The 15,007-nt window shown below is 41.2% G+C and overlaps 1 protein-coding gene across 1 annotated transcript; it reads left to right on the top strand.

Annotated features, from left to right (window-relative positions):
- Positions 1-192: 192 nt before the first annotated feature.
- On the top strand, positions 193-7,601 carry LOC123984572 (homeobox protein Dlx3b-like). Its single transcript, XM_046071531.1, has 3 exons — positions 193-1,243; positions 4,248-4,432; positions 6,994-7,601. Exons 1-3 carry the CDS (start codon positions 892-894, stop codon positions 7,423-7,425), a joined length of 969 nt encoding a protein of 322 aa, XP_045927487.1. The 5' UTR covers positions 193-891; the 3' UTR covers positions 7,426-7,601.
- Positions 7,602-15,007: the final 7,406 nt, after the last annotated feature.

Raw genomic sequence — 15,007 nt, 5'->3', positions numbered from 1 at the left:
CATATTTTGACTATCTGCAGTCAAATTTTAGGCTGAACTAAACTTAACGCTGAACTAAGTTTTGAACCCTTAGCTCAGTTTGACATAGATTTAGTCGATTTACTGTGAGGTACTCAATTGTAGTACTCCTAGTAGTTTTACAGCCATGTGCCTACAGTAGGCAATACCTTGAAAGTGTTATGTAGGCTACACTTGAAGTTTCTTGTAGGCTTACTGTGGTGGCTTTTTCTCTTTCCTGGGGCATGGGAGTTGCCTGGGGTCCAAGTCAACACTAATAAGGAAAAGCCTTTTGTAAAAACAAGCTTTTGAGTGAGTGTAAATAACCCCCAGCGTGGGTCGACAGCAGCGCTTGGCTCTGTATCTGCATTTGAATGGGAGGCAGCACCGTCAAGCTAAAGCGTAAACAGTCCTTATCACAACACCGCTGTGCATGGTTTGGTTGGTAAATCTTTATCTGCTCTGCCGAGAGAATCTCGCATGTTGTCTTCAAGATAGGTCGAGGTAAATGTTAGTTAGAGGACTTTACGGGCTTGCCAACTGTTTACGCGCTCTGGTGCAGGCCAGGGGAGAGGCTTATAGGCTGCTGGAGGTTTCTGTGGGGAGAAGAAGGGAGCCAGACAGGCGACAGTCAGCGCTGTCTTGGCCTCAGGGCAGAGGCAGAGAGCGAGCAGGCGAGCCAATGAGAAGGAGACATTCACTCCCCTCTGTCCTGCCCGGCTTGGCTCCTCTCGGCGCGCCCTGTAATTACGAGCTCTCGTTGGGTTGGGCGCCGCCACGGTGGACAGCCCTGCTGCTGCGTCAAGGGAGTTTGGGAACGCCAGCTCCAGACAGCGAGGATTCCTGAACACTTCTGGGTTTAGAGTGCAGAGCAAATCACTAAAACGCTTGAGAATGAACGGGCAACCCTCACCTGCCTTCGAGGAGAAGAAGCCTTGCCTCCCCGTGGCTGGGAGCTCCATCTCGGCCGCCAAGGATTCCCCGACCCTGCCGGAGTCCTCCTCCACAGACATGGGCTTCTACAGCGGGCAGAGTGCGCTCCACGGCTCGCAGGATTTCTACCCGGCGCAGCAGCCGTACTCTGCTCAACACATGAACCCGTACGCGTACCACCACTATAACTTCAACGGGATGGCTCCTGGCGGTGCCTATACTGTTGGCAAGGCAGAATACCCGTACCCCCACGCAGCATACAGAGAGCACGGTGCGTTCAGCAGGGAGGTACAGTCAGCGCTGCAGGACGGCGGTAAGTTAAACCCAACTGGTAGAACTGACGACCCCGGTGACACTTCAGTCAACTAAATTAATGTCAAGTATTTGTTGAGTACTTGACGTTAATTCTGGACACATTTCATGAGGAAATAAATGTTAACATGTCCAAACATACACAGACGCAATGCAGTAAAACACCCTCTCCATCATTGTCCAAGAACGAGAAAAGCCACACTGACCACCCGAGGCTGATGTATGGCAAGTGCTCATGTCTAGCCATATAAACCCAGTAATTGCGCAGGAGTTTTACGCACGGGGGAAATGAAAAGTTATTTTTATTTTCCACTGCGTCCTTAACTTTCTTTACACTGTACACGTTGTGTACACATTTGTTGCTCTCTTAATCTCCTTCATTAGAAGATGATTAGTAAGTAGTAAGAATTGCTGTGCACCTAATAGTATTTAGACTAAGTGTGTTCAAGCACACACGTAGGAGAGACCTCATCTACCGTGTCACAGTGTCTTTCTGAAATATGACATATATTATATTAACGACTCGTTTTTAGATATTCAAACCTCTATCTACGTTGAATTATTTAATAAACTATATCATATATAAAGCAGCCAAGAAAGTTAGTTATGTTTTGAAATGTAGATATTTGTGCTCAGGAATGACTTGAAACTTGAAATGACTTCAAACTGTAAAGCTTTTTCCTTTTTAAAGGGACCTTATGGCTCCACAGACCGTAAATAATGCTAGCCGTAGTTCTTACAGCTAATAGATTGGAAGTTGATATTATTACTGTCGGCTGAAAGAAGAACTCACATACTGTATAAACAGTTTGTTATTTGTTGTAAGTGGAGCAGCAGCATCTGTTTTTACATGCCAGGGATGTCAAAGATTGCAGTTTCATTTTAATAACTTCAAAGAGAGAGAGGTGTGGGGGTGGGGTGTTAGTGGCGATAAAGGTAAATTCACTTAGTTATTGTTTTCTGTTTCTTTGCTTTCACTGTTTTTCACTGTAAATAGAAGCTTGCCTGATAACTTTCAGATTTTATTCTGATAGGAAAATGGAGATGTGCCTAAAGGCCTTTGGATGGAAGCCAAGTCCTTGTTCTAGCCAGTGACTTTTCAACTAATTCACAACTAAACTAAACAGTCTATGCTAACATAAATAAATCATACAATATAAATGTATTTTACATGCATAACAAGGTAAACATACTGGATAAAAACTTGAAGTGATGAGAAGGATATTAGAGTGATGCCATAAGATCACAATAACTTCAATACGCAAATCCTACAATAATGGGAGCATAATAGACAATTTAGAACTACAAACCTATTTGTGGCTCTTTAACTTGAAGTTGCTCTACAGTCAGACTGTGTACAGAAGCTTTTTCTTTTGGCTCTGTGCTGAGCTTGGAAGATGTGTCTGTGCAAACGACAGAGGGAAAACAAACTTGATAGACTGGTGTACTGTTTTTGACATTCCAGTTGGGAGTTGACTCCTGGAAATGGCTGCAGGGGACTTTGGCCCACAGCCACGCACATCAGGTGCCACAACATGTCAGTCGGCCTTTGAATCATCCAACAAGGATGGCTCTTATCATGCAGGGTCTGTGGCCACACCCAAACAAATACGTACATAAATAAATACACAAATAGGTGACACGGAAAACATTCATAGACAGATATAAAGGCCTGACTGCTAACTAATAATAAATAAATGTCAAAACAAAAAGATTGGTAAAATAATGTGAGTTAAGGAATATCCAAATAAACTAAAGGGACAAGTAGAACTGGAGGTAGCCAGTATTTTTGAAATACTGAGGTGAGTCAAAGCACTCCCACTCCCCTCAGAAATTTTTTTTACCTGACAATAAAAAAAGTCTTTTATTTATTATTTGCCTATTTTATTTATTAAATAAATTGTTCTGGTAGTTATACTTCCTGGACATTTTATTGACCAACATCAAGCTCTAAATGCTGTTTCAAAACATACCTCCAAACTGAAATTCTGCGTATGGATTTCTTTAATTAGTTTTTCCTTTGGTCCCAAAGTAGACCATAGTATTTTAAATATACTGGGCCTAAAAACTCTGGAATTAGCACTTTAAACACACACACACACATACACTCACACAAACACACACACACATATATTTATTATTAATTTATATTAATAATTTGCGCAGAGGTGACCTAAAGGTTCGAAGCCAGCTCTTGACTGGAAGGTCGTCAGTTCAGTCCCTGGCAGCAGGATAAATCAGCGCTTGGCCCTTCCTCATTAACCCCAAATGCTCCAGGTCTGAATGTGTAACTGTGTGAATGTGATCATAAAAATAAATAAAAAAATAAATAAAGGTGGGAAAAAATGATATAATACACTTATAAAAACATTTATCTTTCTTATGAATTATGATTTAAATATAGCTGAATTATAACTGCATCTGTTGAGTAAATATTATAAATCATAAACCAAGTATAGTGCACACAAATACATGCATAAATATATGAACATAAGGTTAAATAATCTTTTTAATTTAATGTGTTGTTTCCCGTCTTAAGGTAATAAATATTATACGTGTTGATCAAATGTAAACAAATATATTTGAGTAAGTAAAGTTGGCTGTATATCTAAAAGAAGACAAAAAATTGGGTACGAAAATAAAAGCCCAAATGGGGAGTGATGTGTACAAGCTGGCCTCCAGGCTACATGAAAAGCACCTATAAATCTCTTTCTCCCTCTCCGGCTGCGGGAGAGACTCAGACCAAAATTATAAGTTCAGAGTGCTGGCGGAATTTCTTTGAAATTTCGGGGTTGTAGCGGCCGTGGCTATTTTTGTGCTGCAGCTTCTCTGCGATGTAGGGACGAAGACAAAGTTAATTTCACTGTTTGGAGAAAAAGACTTGTACAGGTTATGTTTTATAGGAAAGTACATGAAGCTTCCACTGTAAGGCTCCACAAATTATCAAAAAGACTGCAGGAGTGCTACAGGAACATTACATGGCTTTATACTGTTTCCTCCCGCAGTGAAAGAAGAACCTGACATGGAGGTTAGGATGGTCAATGGGAAGCCCAAGAAGGTGCGGAAACCCCGGACCATCTACTCCAGTTACCAGCTAGCAGTCCTGCAGAGGAGATTCCAGTCGGCACAGTACTTGGCCCTGCCGGAGCGCGCCGAGCTGGCTGCACAGCTGGGCCTCACGCAGACACAGGTGAGTCTGCAGGGAACACCAAACAGTGCAGTTCAGTACAGTGATAAAAATATATTACAGTGTATTAGAGAAGGCTGTGATTTAAGAAGAAAGTTTAACTTCTTGCAACTGAAAACCGCAGGTGTAAACACTGTAAGCAGGTTAAAATGTCTTAAAATGTACATTTATTGCATGCGAGATGTTGAATGGGTTTGAAATATCTTTTGAAGTGTAATAGCCGAATGCTGTTTAAATCAGTTAAAGTTAAATTGCTGAAGGAATTAAACATTTTAATTTCAAGTTTATGCCCCATAGGTAGATGAGTTGTCATATTGTAAGTAAGCAATGAGAGTGGCTAAACTAACATTGAAGTGTGAAAGAAAGCAGTTAAAATTTCAGTTGAAGTATTTCGGCTGACAGTTAAAAAATTAAAATTTGTTAAAGTGTCAGTTGATGTGTTGATAGCTAAAAGCAGAACTCTCAGACAAATGTACCAGTAAGTTTAAGAGCTGATGAGAGTTTGTGATGTCAGTCACTGTAAGTTTGAACATTCTGTGCAATACACACCAATGCAAATGTGAGAAAAGAGTGTAACACTTGATTTAGAATTTCTAGAAAACTGTAAAAGTTATGATAAAGATGAACTACTGTGATAAAATAAAAAGGGTTGTGACTGGTTGTACAGTACTTTAATAACTACAGGTTATACTAAAATATAATCTCTAGTATCGTTCCATCTAATTTAATAACAGAATATTTATACTATATAATAGTATAATAGTGCTACGAACCAAACACAGTGAGAACGCAGAGGAGGGGCTGAGACGCTTGACAAAAACGGACCAACAAATGACAAGAGGAAAACACTGACTTAAATACGCAAGAGTGAGGGGATTAAAAGACACCGGTGGAAAGAATCAAGGTGGCGCAAACAATTTCACATGGGAAAGAAACACCAGGGGGTCTTAAACAAGAGGAGAAAAAAATACCAAACAGGAAACAAAGAATAAATGAAACAATGACATAACAACACAGAGAATGAAGAAAGGAGGTAGGATTAAACAAATAAAACAGGACATAACACACAAACCCAAAACCATGACCATGCTAGGCTATTATGATGATATTTAACAAAACAATTAAAAATCCAGTAGAACAGAATACAATACAATATAATATAAATACATTTGTCATTTGATCGAAGGCAGCTCTGTGAGTTGTTACTGTTGTGTCAGTCTGGTTTGTGCAGTCATACTCTTCCTGCCCTAATGATTTACAACCACATGAATTATCTTCACTTGAGTGATAAAAGACTAAACTTGCAGCGCTTGTTGTTTTATCATGGCTGCTGTAAATCATTGTTCACTATTATGCTTGGATTACACTCGAAAGCTTTAAGAAAACATAGGCATGAAATCGATCCTACTCAACTTCAAACTTGATTGTCATGACATTTGGCTAGATGCAGTCATGGATTTGAAGATGTTTATATAAATAATACTGTTATGGCAGCTTTCATATATCATAATTTTTCTTTTCAAGGAGCTCTTACCTCTTCTGGCCAGTAGTTCTTAGATAGTGTCTAGGTACTATAAGGAAGTAAAATTGGACTTACCAGCTGCCTGGTTTATCAGTAGTACACAAAATATTTGTTATAACATACTTTTTGTCTTATTTATTATGACAAAAAAGTACCTGCTAGTGGATATCAAGTTAATAAAGCAAGCCAACATAAAATGTCTTTAAAGCTTTGTTACTTGATGGCAGAAAGACAACTTTGACCTTACAATATTCTTATGGCCAGTGTGTCGGCAAACAAAGTGCATAATCACATATCTAGCAGTCAAGGAGCAACATTAGCACTAATTTGGAGTTGTGTTTCTGGCCACCTGATGAATGTATGTATGATAATTCACTCTCTTTGAGCTCTGTTTTTGGTCTACACCAACCTCTGAGAAAATTAGTTAGCTGAAAAATACTCCACTATGTTCACCAGATATTTCTTCACTTTTCATGTCTGCTGTTTTGTGCTGCACTGCTAGTGTACAGTGGGTTTACCAGAGCCTGACACTGCTTGCTGCTGGAAACTAGGTTGCTTCAAGTGAAGTTGACATAGAAGAAACTCAAAGTGTGTGCCAAAAGAGGTTAAAATGAAGCTACAGATGCTGAAAACAAGATACTGACATTGACAGTGCAGCTTTCAAGCTGCTATAATAATTTATCAATGGATCAAATGACTATACCACTTTCAAAGCAGTCACCTCGAAAGTGCGGAACTCCGCAGTGCCCCTCGCATTTACAGAGTGTTTTAGTGTCTTTGAGCTCATTGCTTTGGTTTTATGGCCCACAGCTTTACTGTTCTGGGTGACTTTTACCTCAGCTCTCATCTGCCTCTTTTCCAGCCTCTGCAGGCAAAAAGTTATAGGTGTAACATTTAGCTGCTGAAGGGCCTGATATTTTTTGGTGACGACCAAACCAGAGCTAAAAGTGTGAATGTTGGACATCCAGTGACTATTGCTTTACGTTTTTCAGTGTTTTTCATTTCTGTCTACTGCCTTAACATTTCATGCTCTTCCTTCCAGGTCAAAATCTGGTTCCAGAACCGTCGCTCCAAGTTCAAGAAGCTCTACAAAAACGGAGAGTTTCCACTCGGGGATATTCCTCTTGAACACAGTCCAGACGCCAGCGATTCCATGGCGTGCAACTCTCCTCCATCCCCAGCTGTGTGGGAAAACAACCACGGCAACAGTAACAACAACAGCAGCACCAGCACCAACAACACAAACAGCAGCAGCAGCGGCATCAAGAGTAATGCAATGATGGATCCTACCAGCAGGGGGCAGGGTCCCTATCAGCCTCCAGGTGATTCCTCACCCGCCTGCATGGCAGACTACACACACCAGAACTGGTACCAGCAGCAGGGTGCAAATTTAGGTCTGCAACAGTCGGGCCCGACGCACCACACACCATCAACAGGACCGCCAGCCACACAGAGTATGGGAGCCGTATACTGATGTTAAACCAGGAACTGGAGCCCTGCGCTTAAACACCAGGGGGAGTTTTTGGATTATTCGGAGTGCTGTTGTGACCAAAAAACACCTGACAGTGATCACCAGACACGAGTCATGACTGTAAAACCTGAAACACATGTTGTAAAACAGGCGTTACTACAGTAAATGTGGACTGAAAACGAGTGGTCTCAGTTACCCTGTACTCCTCACCTCTGAAGTTTATGAACTAACATAGAGGTTATAATGGAGATTAGGGTGATTGATGTTGATTTTTAAGACTGATACTGACAAGTTTATTTGAAATCACTGATAATGGATGACATTTTGTATATTTACTATTTTAAATATGACTATGTTTATGCTAGAAACTTGGATTAATTGAGCATTTTCCCTTGAAATTTGCTTGTGGAAAGAGCCTCTGACACCGCATTTTGACTCTAAAACTGACTACTACTGAAATTCTTCCAGGGTTTTCAGCAAATGAAAGCCCACCACACGAGCATGGGAAACCTTGAGATATGTAAGGCTTTAAATTTAGAGGAAGCAGGATTGTTTGATGTAGCTGTGGTCAGACACCTTGTTAAAGGTGAGCAACACTGAAAGGCTGATAACCTTTTAAAATAAAATATCAATATCAACCAAACACAGGAGACAAAATGTGGAGAGACACTGAAATGATCGATGAGAGGGTGTTTTTTTAAAAGGACAGTTTGCAAACTGAATTTAAACTTATTTTCCATTAGGAATATGTTTGCACATCATGGAGAAACACAGGCCCTACGGGACATTCAGTGGATGACTGACTTGTGTAGCTCCAGTGCATTTTACCTACCCCATTTACACTGTCCTAACAATTTTTGCATCCATATATTTTTTGTCTAAAGGGTTCTATTAGAACTGTTGAGCACTGTTTTTCAGGTGAAAAGGTCAAGCGTGTGCTCTCGGTGTAAAGGTAAGGCTGGGATTAAAAAACACAACACACAACAATGGACAAGAGCATCCCGTTGTATGAAGGCTTTTGTGGCTTCAGAGGGAGTGTGAAATCTGATAAACTGCCTCAAAGGGTGTCAACGTCGAAAAGGGCTGAAAACTACAAGATTGAAAATTTTAAATAAATCTGGGGGTGTGGAGTCAGAAAGAAGGGAGCTTACTTCTGTAGCTCCTCATCTCTGCTAGATGCTAGCAGCTGAAAGCTACATTAGCCGGCCGCAACTAGCATTACATACCAATACTCAGACCAAACTGTCGGTGGTTGAGTTGCATTATGGGTGATACTTCTGCATCGATTATTTGTCCATTGTGAGTCCGACAATGTCATTGGAGTGCAATGATGGGTTGGTGGTGATGGTTCAGTGGATAAGACGCATGCTTTTGGTGTGAGAGACCCAGATTCAATTCCCTGCTGTGACCCATCAACCATTGTGTCCCTGAGCAAGACACTTAACCCCTAGTCGCTCCAGAGGCGTGCGACCTCTGACATGTATAGCAATTGTAAGTCGCTTTGGATGAAAGGTTGATTTTACATGCGAGAGAAGCTCAAAGGCTTTAAATTAGCACTAAATTTCTTCTAAATCAATTCGATTGTGAGTTAGTAGAAACCTAAACCAGAGAGAGGCTCAGGTACAAAATGTGATGTAAATGTTATTCAGCACTGCCACATTTTTGGTTTAGCATATGGGTTACATCCTCAAGTACGTCAAACAGTAAAAAAGGTACAGTATGAGCAGCATTTTGTAATTGACCCTGGTGATATGTACTGTTTAGGTAGCTGAAATGTCTCTCTGATCAATTAGATCAGGAGGCTCCTTTCAGACATACATTCCAATGTTTCGGTGATATGGTCATTGATTCACAGTGTGTTTTGCATGTGCAGCTTTTTCTCTTAACTGTATAAATCTGCCAGTAATTTAAATGTAACAGAAACACTTCATCCTACAATTCCCATAATGCAACTCAGTAATGTCTTTCATTAGACTCCTTGCTTGATAAATGCCTCCATCTTTCAAATTCCATGTTGACTTTTTAACACAGACATTGTTATAAAATTGAAATCTCCTTCCCAGATAACCCTGATGACATAACTATGACATCATCAGGGTAAGTTTCTCGGACTCCCCCAGAGCCACAGGAGACATTATACAACTGCTTTCATGGGTTGAGCAGTATTTTTCATGATGAGTAAACTGATCCTCATCGGTAAAATTGTTGGAGTGGCCCTTTAATTCCTGCTCACAAACTCTACAAGGCCCTGACCTCTTCAAAAAACAACAACACTGATGTCAAGTTGGTGCTAAAACATTTGAAAAAGAAGTTGTATATATTCTATTAACACAAGTACTGTACTCAGGACTTTTATTTATAGTCAACTAGATCAAATGTGGCACAACAGTTTGTGCCTTAGGAGAATTTTCTTTTCAGAGTTAAAAAGTAAAAAATAAAATGTCTGTATTTGAATCAGCTAATAGCGTAATATTTTCTGTATGTACATATTTTTGTGTGAATGCACCACACGCACGCACACAAACACAAACACAAAGGTGTTGAAAGTGTGCTGACACTGCTTTCCTGGTGTGTCTGTCAGAGTGAGTCAGACTACAGTTACAGGTTGCACCCATCTATATATTATACACACACACACACACAATGCGTGTAAAGAAGGTTGTGGGAGGTGACAGTGCAGCAGACACTCTGGAGTCTCTGGATTCTAATAACACAGCGCTGACACAGAGAGAGACGGGTCTACACTTCTTTCATGTGGCACACAGTTAGAAAAGGGAGGAGAGACGTGTGTGTGTGTGTGTGTGTTGAGAGACAAACAAGCTGCTCTCCAGGCTCTCAACCAACCAAACCCACAGGTTAGCTAACAAAAAGAGGGCGTGACGAGGAAGGAGACATAGACAGCAACACTTTGAAACAATGTTACAGACCCAAATACTAGGGCCTTAGAATATTTGGAATCTTTCACTTTGTGACCTTGTATGATATGTTTTGGTAATTCAAAGGAATGGTTCAGCATTTTTGGTAATACCATAAAAGTGGACGTAGTCACTATGACATCAGCCATTGGTTTGTGGACTGCCGTTTTGAATCTTCGAGTTTGACCATTAGGCCGCCTCCATGTTGATTTTTTTGCAACCAGTACCATAATTGGACGAGACGGTGGTGCTAGCAAGCTTGGATAGCTAGCTGCAGCTGTAATTCGTGTTAACCGGGGATTTTAGGCGGGATGCTAATTTTGGCTAGCAAAAACCAGGCTTAAAATAAAACATACTTCCCGGTAAAATGAAAAGCCAACTCCTAATAAGCTTGTTCAACGGTGGTGGTTAAATTTACACAGTGCAGCGGATACGAGTCACTCTAGCCTGATTGACAGGCTACCATGGTAGCGACAGCATACCATAATTTACTAACAGAACATCATACTGTATTGAAGAATACATGAAACTAGCGACTTTTTCTCGGAAGTAAATTTTCAGATCCAGAGGTTCCCGCCTGGGGAAGGCCAGCTCAGCATGCGTCCTTGCATCCTTTCAGCTCTTTTTGCTCGCGCCAACATGTAAAAGCCAGTGTTATATTTACTCTTGTCTGGTCTCCTGTTCAATCAATCTCTCTTTTTCTCTTTCTCACTTCCTCTGACACAGTCTTCTTCGGTCTCTTTGCAGCCTCTGCCATGATGAGACAGACGTCATTCTCCCCATTACAAGCAAATGTACCATCAAAATGATTTTGTACTGTTATTTGGAGATATAATTGCTACATAGGGTTGCTGTAACTTAGCGCAAGTTCAAATTCAGTTCAGACATACACTTTAGAGAACAGAAAATCTGGACCTCCTTTACAATCTCATCCATTCTGTCAAAATATCTTACATTAATCAGTCATTTAACTGACATTTCCTCCGTAGAGACTTAGAATTCCTATTAATGTCAGTGGTCACACTCCTCTGGAGCCAATAGGTGGTAAGAATCTTGCTCAAAGACAAATTTGTGGAGCTGTCACAGTGGGAATTGAACCCTCATCTCCCACACTAGAGTTATAGTATCTTATCCTCTGCACCATCCCCAATAGCTGTCCCTGAACCGCTTGGCTGTGGCCAGCTCTAACATTTACCTAAAATGCTGATCAGCTGGCAGCGCCACTCCAGAAACTTTTCATTTTGATCATTTAAAAGTCTCTAGACACAGCTGTGCATGACAGCTTCACTACCACTGCCTCAATTGTGTGACCTTTTGCTGTTTTAAATGGTAGTTAGGATCCTAAAACGCCAGAGTAACACAGTAACACAAACTAACCGATCAAGGCTGCAGTTGAACTGCAACTTCTGTGTTGTGCGCGGTAAAATTACTGTTTTAGTCAAAGAAGTCTGGTGGCTTTAAAGAGAGCAATGTAACAGCTTCGGTTCCACGTTAGAGAGGGCTGTCTGACGGCAAGCAAAAGTGGTGAAAATATTCTAACTACAACATACACTTAGACTGATACTGTTTTTTTAGGTGGCTACATTACGTTTTGCTGCTGTTCCCTTCTGAGCTTAGGGTAGGCTATAGAGCAAGCAAGCCTGGCTGTTATTTCGGAGCGCTGCAGACGGCCTCTGCAGTGCCACAATACCAGCAAGAACACACAATCTGTCAATAGCGTTGTATGTGCTCTTGACCTTGCAAGTTAATTCTGGGAACAACTACCAAGAACGTTCTCCCCAAAAAGTCTGTTGTTTGCATTCTTGGCTTTGACCATCAGCTTTAGTCTTGTTCCCTGTGGATTCTTACAGTAGTTCAAATTTGGAATAAAATATAAGGCCTTGTGTATTGCTTCATACAAAGTCATCTGCCAGGTGTGTGGGATCCTTTTCTCCATAAACAGGACTGTAAAATGATACAGGCCTTCAAAAGCATAGTTTAAAAGTTTAGAAAAATGTGACTTACAGTAGGGAAGGGCAAACATCCACATTATCATATCATGTTCATGATACCTGAACCCACAAGTGTGTAGGGTGTGGTCCCCAAACCACAGATCCACTAGGACACCTTCCATGTTTGTTTAGGCTCTTACCTTCCTGTGCTGAGCCCTCAGCTTCCAGGTGTCAGAGAGGAATGCATGTGAACATCACAAGGAGACAGACAGAGAGGGCAAACAGGGACTTGTAGCAACCTGCGATTGGTACACCACAAGAAAAATGGTTTTCACCAAAGCCTTTGTGAGTTTCTGGCTAACATGTTACAGTTTTAACAAACAACCAGTATATTATATCCATGCTACTAACAGCAGTTTGATTCCAAAGCCAGGTGGATTTGTGATTCTCTATTTTTCATGGTTATTAATTCTGTGACTCTTGCGACCTGTCCAGTCACCGTCTGCCCAAGCATGTGGAGAAAATGAATGCATGATTATTCACCATTAAAAGTTGAAGTGTTTGGAAGGTGCGCAGAAGTGACAGTTTCACATTTCTACTCTTTGGCATTTTACAGGCAGGCTGAAGAGGGTGAGACGAGGCGATGACATCAGCTGCTGCGAGCTGAGCTGAAACTCGGCAGCGGAAGGAAAGTTTAGAACACTGTCGTGAAAGATTTGGAGCTGACGTTACTTTCCTTCCCCTGCCTCCAGCCATGATCTGCACACTCCACTTCGACTGATATTTGCTTTCTGAAAGCCGATACTAAAGCAGACACCTGTATTTTTTCTTTTACAGAGGATTGCCAAAAGGGGATGTATGGTGCCAGTATAAAATGTCAAATTATGGGAAATAATCTGAAGTAGGTGTGGACATGTGTGGCACTAAAAAAACTTCAAAACTCATCACACCAATTCAGTGATGTAAGTGACACTTTGGGAATTAATTTCCCATAAAATGAAACTGAACCATTTACACCCAGTTGCATCAAAAATCGCACCCCTCTTTTTCCATCTCATAACTCAACCAGAAAACACTGATGTCATAAAAATACTGCTACAATCAGCACAACTTATTTTTCCAGGGATAACTCACAATTAATTCACATTAAAGTCATTTAAAGATTCAGATCTTGCCTAAAATCCAAACCAAAATGTTTGTCTGGATTAAAAGGGGATTGTTTAAAAGAAAAAAGGATTCTGAAATTGGATTAGATCATGTGATTCAGTTTTGGTTGTGATCTGGATCAAACCTTCAGTGTGCGTTGTTTGAAAAAGTATCTGTCTTAGCTTGTTGCTGGGTTTAAAAAACACAGGGATGTGGTGTTTGTTGAAAATCCTCCTGAGTTTCTCTGATACTCCAACTCCCTGAGACTCCAACAACCATAACAACGGTCATTACAACAGCTGAGAGCACCAACGAACCAAGCAGTATCCATCACCTTAATAAACGACCCCGCAGAGGTTAAATAGCTGGGATTCCCTATCTTCAACAAAGTCCAGTCCCTTGATTTTAGCCCACCTTAGATACATCACTAAAACATTGGAAATAGTCATGAATGGAATTAAACAAATATGGGGCATTACCAAACATAAACAAATAACTCACTTTTGGACACACTAAACAAGAATAATCTCCCAACTAACTGGGAATATTAAATTTTAACTTTCATTTATCACGTTATTTTAATTATATACTCAAAGGTTGTTTCTAGCAATATTTTTTACAGCCCTTATTGCACGTCCATTTAGTCCCTCATTCTGAGAGGTTCTTTCTCTGCCGGAGGTTGATCTTGATCGGAAACGTCAACACGGAGAGGGACATCGCACCTGGTAGTGCCGCCTGTCCTTAGATGGCTAACCGGCCACCTGCCCTGAGCCAACTAGCCCGCCCCCTGCGCCCCTGAACCCTTCTAGTCTTCAATGGACGAGGAACCATCATGAAGATACTTCTGAAGACACCTGCCTTCTTATTTTCAGGCAGTACTCTAGAGTCCCCAAGAGAAGACATGGTCACTGTGGCTTCAGACACTGATGGCTCACTCAGCTGCTCAGTACCAGACCCTGTCGGCGGTGACTTGTGACATGCTTCCTGATTCTCCAGCCTTAGTCAGACCTCAGCCGCCTACCAGCCACTGAACAAACTGATAACCTTCATAATTAATGAAAGCTCTGGCACAGTGTGTATGTAATGTCTGTGTCAAAAACATATTGTTCCTCCTGCTCTGCCTCTGCCCCGCCCCCAGGCTGTCTACCTGAGGTCTCCTCCTCTGTCCTGTCGCCAGGCCATCCCCCTTCTGCTTTTGTCCTGGCCTCAGTCCGTCTCCCTGAGCTTTCTGGCTGTGCTGTTCTTCAATTCCCAGGCCATGTCCCCCTTAATCTTAAAATGTGCCTATACCAGAACCTCTAAAACTGACTTCGTTCATTGTAGGGGGTGGTCATAAGTCATAAGTTCCAGATGCTGAGTTGCTTGTCTTCTATTATGACCCACAACATGGGATCAAATTAGCATCATCCCATGGCTATTTTTTGTCCCCAGGTCAGGACATTATCGGACTGAAATCATGTAGTGTAATCCAGGTTCAGACATGTTTTTGATTGTGATTCAAATATCTGTATTGCATTTTATCAGCAAGAAAAGCATTCCCACAGATTCAGTTATCATCGACATACAAGTATTGCCATTGGACAACATGACTAA

Source organism: Micropterus dolomieu, linkage group LG02, assembly GCF_021292245.1.
Source record: "Micropterus dolomieu isolate WLL.071019.BEF.003 ecotype Adirondacks linkage group LG02, ASM2129224v1, whole genome shotgun sequence".
Lineage (NCBI taxonomy): Eukaryota > Metazoa > Chordata > Actinopteri > Centrarchiformes > Centrarchidae > Micropterus > Micropterus dolomieu.
Note: the sequence above shows the minus strand (reverse complement) of the source record. Positions and strands in the feature narration are given on the sequence as shown.